The sequence below is a fragment of the Odontomachus brunneus genome, unplaced genomic scaffold (genome assembly GCF_010583005.1).
Source record: "Odontomachus brunneus isolate Ranch 3 - 2012 unplaced genomic scaffold, Obru_v1 Obru_scaffold_149, whole genome shotgun sequence".
Lineage (NCBI taxonomy): Eukaryota > Metazoa > Arthropoda > Insecta > Hymenoptera > Formicidae > Odontomachus > Odontomachus brunneus.
The window spans coordinates 296,528-303,733 of NW_022639599.1; the positions used below are offsets into that span (position 1 = coordinate 296,528).

The 7,206-nt window shown below is 37.1% G+C and overlaps 1 protein-coding gene and 1 long non-coding RNA gene across 5 annotated transcripts in view; one reads left to right on the forward strand and one right to left on the reverse strand.

The window, feature by feature from the left end:
• The window catches only part of LOC116850580, a 298,594-nt gene that overhangs the window by 92,972 nt on the left and 198,416 nt on the right, over positions 1–7,206 (forward strand). The window lies entirely within an intron of this gene.
• LOC116850568 (sterol regulatory element-binding protein cleavage-activating protein) overlaps positions 1,321–7,206 on the reverse strand; it is a 12,804-nt gene continuing 6,918 nt past the window's right edge. For all 4 annotated transcript variants that reach the window (XM_032829004.1, XM_032829000.1, XM_032829003.1 and 1 more), the window contains exons 7-13: positions 6,873–7,143; positions 5,723–6,789; positions 5,483–5,642; positions 4,978–5,161; positions 4,748–4,890; positions 4,448–4,659; positions 1,321–4,355 (exon numbers count right to left, since the gene is read on the reverse strand). In XM_032829004.1, the coding sequence (XP_032684895.1) occupies positions 4,176–4,355; positions 4,448–4,659; positions 4,748–4,890; positions 4,978–5,161; positions 5,483–5,642; positions 5,723–6,789; positions 6,873–7,143 (2,217 nt within the window). In that variant the 3' untranslated portion in view covers positions 1,321–4,175. The remainder of the gene's footprint in view (positions 4,356–4,447; positions 4,660–4,747; positions 4,891–4,977; positions 5,162–5,482; positions 5,643–5,722; positions 6,790–6,872; positions 7,144–7,206) is intronic.

Below are 7,206 nucleotides of genomic sequence, written 5' to 3' on the forward strand. Positions count from 1 at the left end.
CCAGAACTTTGTCAATTCAGCCGAAACGAGATTCTAGCCTACATTCAATTAATGCCGTCACGTAATAATTATATATATAAATTATATATATATATATATATATATATATATATATATATATATATATATGTATGTATCTATATGTATATGTATATATATACACGGTAGGCTGCGTGCTTCGCGATACTACTTTTTATGATTCCGTGCAACTATTTAACGTTATCCATTAAGGGACGTCTACATTGGAAGTAAGCAGTAAGAAGTAGGAAGTAAGAATAAGAAATTGACCAATCATAGTTGATTATTCTTCTCATATTCGACTGTGGTTGGTCAATTTCTTACTCTTACTTCCTACTTTTTGCTATTTACTTCCAATGTAGACGTCCCTTTAATGTTTGTATTTTCACTCTGTAAAATCACTTTTAATTTGATGTATTCTATTGGAAAAAATCACTGCGACAATGAGACCTTTAATGCGATGTTGGATTTCGACATAACGCAGTTTCGTAATATTCTTTTTTTTTAAATTAGATGTATTAAATTGAAAGTCAAGATATCAAAGATACAAGACTACTCGGATCGCCACCGATAAAACCACTCTTTGCTAATTGCCACTGGACATGAATGATACTTAGGATTTTTGTTACTATCAATAAAACTGACAAGATTGGCACGAGACGTCGCGATATTTATACTAGACGTAGCACATCAAACAGGAAGGAAAGAAATGCGACAACCTGGGTAACCATACTTAATGTCGCTCGTGTTTGCATATTCGCTATATACATACATACACGCGCGCACGCATATATATATACACGTTCAACTGGCATAATTTCTTATATTTATATACATAAATCATTTATCCTAATACGATCAACTAGAATTCAACCGCTAGCGCGCGCACTTGTACAAAAAATAGTCTGCTCTTGTCAATAAATTGAAGATATTCAGAATATTCGTATCATATCAGTTATATGTATGTTAAACATAACGATTTATTGAGACTAATATATTTTGCAGATTGCAAAGAGAAGAAAACTTCTGTTCTGTATTACATCATTTATGTATTATCAATTATCGAAGCTTCGAAGTTTTTTCTTATTAAGAAATTTTAAAGTGCTTCGCATTGATCGGGTGATTCTCCGCAGTGATTGCTCGATCAGTTTTGTCTCTTTGACATGTGTTTCAATTTCTTTGCGACACGCGATACTCGGAACTGTCTCCAAACGGTACGATAACGACACATAATTTGTTGCTAAAGATTGTCGACGATTTGCCGACTGTCAAGACGCCGCGAGGAAATGACAGAGTCGAACGTGTATTAAAGATGACAATTTATTTAGAACAATACATTTTTCTGATCGATTCGTACCTGCGTTAAATTAATTACATAAATAGAAAGATCACATGGATTCTTGTCTTGTCTAAACAATCCTTCGTCAGGCGATAATGTTCCATTAGAGGTGTAACATCGTCTGTCTTTTCCCCTCTTCTCTCTCTCCCTTTTTCTTTCTATCCTAGAAAACTCTCTTCTCTTCGTTTATTTCCCTATTGATACAATCGAATTACGCGGTGTCTCGTGACGTAGAAAGTTGCTTAAGAAAAATATATGTGTCTATACGCTTTTGCTATCTCTCGATGGCTCGATGATCACGGTCGCAGATTCGCTAGAGTCTCTCGCATAGAACATCCGAAAATAAAATATTTATCAATAAAAACTGTTGTGTATATGTGTGTATACATATACATACACAATACATTCAGTCATATATATATACACATAATACATTCAGTCTAAAATACGATTAATCCGCGAGCAGTGGCTTGACGGTAATTCGTGGGTTCATCGTGAAAGATTCGCACATTACTTTCATCGACGATAATAATTTTTAATAAGACAATAAGTCGGATAAGAAGAAAATCAAACGACATCTGGATATATAAGTCCAATTAACTTGTTATCCTCGTTATTGTCCGATACGCCATCATACTCCCAGATTAAAATTCACTATCTGCGATTTTTTACTATGAGAGCATCGCGTCCTCTCGAGGAAGAAGATCAACGTACATGCGTTTAAACCTAAAAGAGTTTTATCTCGAGTTTTCTCTCATGCGCACTAAGCAAGCAGAATTCATCGTACCCGTTAGATCGCAGTCGCCAACGCTTTCCCGCAGATCGGCGAGAAAGTAGAATAATATATATAATAAATCGAGACTCCCTAACTCGCGGTGCACGTTCTTCCTAAGGGCTGACTGGATTAGCAAACTTCGAACTTTCAGTTGTGTGCCATTACCACGCGCATCCGACAAATCGGGACAGCTGCTGTGTTAAGTAAAGCAAAAAAGAAGCATACTTGTACATGCTGATCCTCAAACGTTGCACACTATTGTATATAAAATAGTTCGCGTATAAGATAAAAAAGCACGTCACATTATTCTAAGTAAGAATTTCCCCGTTTCTAAGGAGTTGTTCCTAAGAGGCTATGTAAACTGAAATGTATGTCGCGAGTATGTTTAAAATAATGCGAGAATGCGATGACGATGAACAGAGAGGTCTATTCTTTTTAGCTAAACTGTCTGAACTGGTGTTCACTGGTGCAAGAAGTTAGAGCATGACAAATCTATTTTGTTTCATTCTAATTGTATCAGTCTGTACCAGTTCAGGCAGTTCAGGTAACAGACCTGAGATATCCAGTTGAACGATTGAAGACAACTGGAAAAAAGAAACTTTTAAATATAATTATATATATATATATATGAATTAACTTCAGCCGTGAATAAATTAATTATATCATAACGTCGATCGACACAATATATATTTAAATAAAATTTTTCCGAAATTTCTCTCTAATGAATTTAAGATATTAAAATTTGTTCAATTAAATTTAACAATAGTTAGATAACAGTAGTTAGAACAAACATTTCGTATTTAAAGGTAATAGACACGCTACGTCATTACATAAATATAAGCGAGACACATATCGTAAGCTTCTAAACATTCAGTAGAAAACGAATCTTCCTTTCAAATCAGATTTACTTAAATATGTACCGTGTAATGAGGAACAAAGTTATTTCGACCTCTTTTTGTCATAATCGCTCACATTTATTATACCACCCACTTTTTCGCTAAGAAAATGGAAGTGACGGATATGATAAAGGCACTTTCAAAACCTAACGTATATCACGTCGGTCATTCTTCATTTCATCTATGAAATATAATGTTTTTCTACGAAAATACTCACAGATGAAAACTTCAGCGAAAAACAATATTCTAATAAATAAATTATATCAAAGGATTTAATGATTTCAACAGTCAAGAACAAATTTCGTAATTTCTATGACTTCTATGACTATAATTTCTATGACCCTTACACGAACTCCTAACTTCAACGTTTACTAGATACAAAAATTTAGGACCGATTTTATCACGTAAAAACATAACTATCTGATGTAATATTTTTATAATTATTGTATCATTGCCGAATTTGCTGTTAGAAATATCAGCTTTCTCAAAAGCTAGATTGCCTTAAGCTTCAGAAAGCACCGTTTTAACAAATGCATGCATTGTACGTTACCACGATGTTACTTATAGAAACGTAAAAAAGGGGTGTTTAAATAAAAGAGCCTTTACATTATATAACAAAAAAGCTAGTAGACATTCCAAAATAAAGCACAGCCACTAAACATATAAAAATAATAAACGAAGAGAAATTACACAATTGCTCAGCGCTCGGAATTTTAGATCATTTTTTTGGTTTCATCAATGTAAGAAACAAAATTCTGAGGAATACGTTTACAATTATAAACGTATCGTTCCTTCAGTTCTTTCACTGCATGTTCAATGCTATTAATGTTGACAGTTTGTCAATAAAAATCGAAGAACGCGATATAACGTCATGTTAAATAAAAAAATGTATTTCCGTTAGAGAGATATTGCAAAGTTGTACGTTCTAAAATGGTTTAACATGGTCGGAGACACGAGCTCATGTTGGAAATATGCATCACTCTTCAGAGAATGTAAGATATACGTCGTATAAAAATCTATATTTCTAAGGCGTAGACTAAAAAAGAAGAAAAAGGAAATGTAAGATTCCTCTCTCTTTCTCTCTCCTTCTCTAGAGTGATAATGTTAGACAAGGAGAAACGACTATGTACATGTGCATACGGAGAATTTAGTCCATCTTATCAGAGACCAGAGGAAATCTGACTATTCTCAACTGCCGACCAAAGTCGCAAACAACGCTATCTCTCAGCGCCAGCATCTGTTTCACGAAAATGCAACTGTCTTTATGACCCAATCTCACTTCCCGTACGGGTTCACCCGTTCTTACGTCCCAGACCACTAATGATCCCTAAAAACATTCGTTTCGGAATTAATTGAATATAAATCTATTAATTTATCTATTACGATAAAAACTTAATACTGAGGATATCGATTGTTTACCTGATTGCTGGTTATAAGAAGATGATGCGTCAGCATTACTAGTTGTAAGCTGTAAGCCGCTCTATGTGCCGGCAGCGTATGCAGTAGGTGACCCTGAAAACGTTCCCAGACGCACAATCTCTCATCCGTTCCGATACTTATTACATATGACACGGAACACGTGACAGCAGCTATAGCACCATCATGGGCTTGAATACTATACACGCATGTTCCTAATACACAAAAGAGAGATATTAGATTTAATAATTCTAGTAAATTGTGTTTCTCAAATAGGAATTTTGGGATTAATGGAGGTGTTACCTGTCCCATTGAGATCCCATACACACAATGACCCATCTTGGGACCCACTACCGAATGTTGAGGAACTTATTCTGTCAATGAAGAGGCACGATATCGGGCCCGAATGCCCATGCAAAGTGTGCTCAAGTCGCTGATCCTCTAAACTAGATAAGACAAAGAAATATATACAAGAAAAATGAATGATTCTTAGGAAATGAAAATTGTATTTGCAGAGATGAGTGCATACATACCTATATACTTTCAAGATATGATCCTGACTACCCGTTATAACGTGTCCATGATCGCTATCGAGGACGGTGATCACTTGCTGATGCGCTCTCTGCGTGCTAATTTTCATGCAACGCATATCTTCTTCTGTCTGCATACTATTATTTAGGTCCATAGGTGAACCGGCGCTACCCGTTCGCACATGAGCTAAAATGATATGTTAATTAAATACTAAAAAATGAAGAGAGATTACGATTGTTTTTCTCAGTTCACATTAAATTTTGAATTATTGTTTTTCTCAGTTCACATTAAATCTTGAATTATTGTTTCACTGTATGTGTATATATATATATATATATATATATATATATATATATATATATATATATATATATATATATACATATGTGTGTTTGCAATTTATCCTCGATGAGAAAATGAAACATCAGTGCGACTCTACTCGCAATGACTAATATGAATGTTACGTAATATATAGGAATAATTTGTCATATTTTGAAGTTTATTTACTTCTCCTGTAAGACGTAAAACCCCAATCAATCTGATGGCCTTCGCTGTAACTTTCGAGCTGTAGAAAATCAACGGCGCCGTTTAGTTTGGCCGCCACTACTCTGTTGCCGATCAGTTTAACAGCAGTAATCCCGAGTTCTGATCCATCATCGAAGAAACACTATATTAAGAAGTTATTGAATAATTCATATTTCTCAGACGATGCGTTTGCATCAGTAGATATCGATTCGAGAATCTCACCTTGAATCTACCAGTCGTACCCTCCCAAAATTCTAAACTACCGTTAGCGCATCCCACTACTATGAGATTTTCCTGATAGTCCATACACCAAATCGCGGATATGACGTGTGATATTTGTGTCACACGATCGATGTTTATAGAGGACGTGCTGTTGACTAGGCCGCGGTTGTTCAATCTGGCGACAGGCACGCTCGGCTGTTCTCTGGTCCTGGACATTTGCATCTCTTCCAGCGATCTGTTGTGTTTCTCCAACAAGGTTCTATACCGTTCTCCAAAATCGAAACCTCGATCATAATTCTGCTGGGTGGGTGTAAATTTGACCGAGGAGAATCTGATATCGACTGCCGACTTCAGATCGGGAATATCGTAAGTGTTATCCAAGCTTCGACGTAACCAGGGTTGCTGCTTGGCGCTATGAAACTCGTTGATTTGATACTCGCAGTCCAAAGTATTTCCCACAGATCGTCTCTTGTGATTATTGTTATTGTTGATGCTGTTAGTTCCTTGTACGTTGGAGAATTTCCGCTGATATATCGCCGAGGTCGGCAAGTAAAGCGCCATTGAATTCGCTGCTTCCATTTCTCCTCTAGAAGGCGGCGAGCCGCTCTCGTAGTCCGACATCAGCTCGTCCGCATCCGGCGAGGTGTGGTTCGGGATCTTTTGCGGACTGCTGAAGAATTGTCGCCTATCGATATGTGCCAATTGTTCACCCGAGATCGAGTCCCACACTCTGATGTGTCCAGCTAAACATGTACTGGCAATGGTATTACCGTCGGTCGTTATGCACTCCACTTCCTGCGTATGCCCTTCCAGGACCAAGGGCACCGCTTCCAGCACCAACTGAGTGACGGAATCCTGTGTCTTGTCTTGCCGATGCCAGCTGGTCCGCCACTCCGCGTAATTTCGGGAGCAGATGCAACGATAAAGCATAACCATCGTATAAACGACGACGATGACGCTAATAAGACACAGCAGAGCGGCCAAAAATATCTCCATCGGGCTCGACGGCACAAAAGGCGCGTCCGTATTAAATATGCGTCCCTCCGACCTGGACGGTACCTCCATATCTAAAAATAAAGATAAGCGCAAAAATTAATGAAGTGACGACGTTGGGTGAATACACAGACTTTTCACGAATATATTTACGAACCGGAGAAATCGAGAGGATCGAGCGCGGCGGTGGCTAGACTCTGCCATTGGAAATGTTGAACGTCATTCGGATTGCTGATCTGTTTCACAAATTGCGAGTTCATCGCATACGACAGTTTTATCGTTGGTAATATAGTCATTCGCCCACCGGCGATCGAGACGTTGTACATCGCGAGAATCGAAGACCAATGATATAGCGACAAACTATTCCAAGGTGGAAAATTAACAGGTTTTAGCTTGTTTAATTCTTCAGTAGCGTTGTTAATTAGGTCCTGAAATCAAACGCGTTTTATATTCTTTTTCCTTCAAAAAAAAAAAAAAAAAAAAAAAAAAAA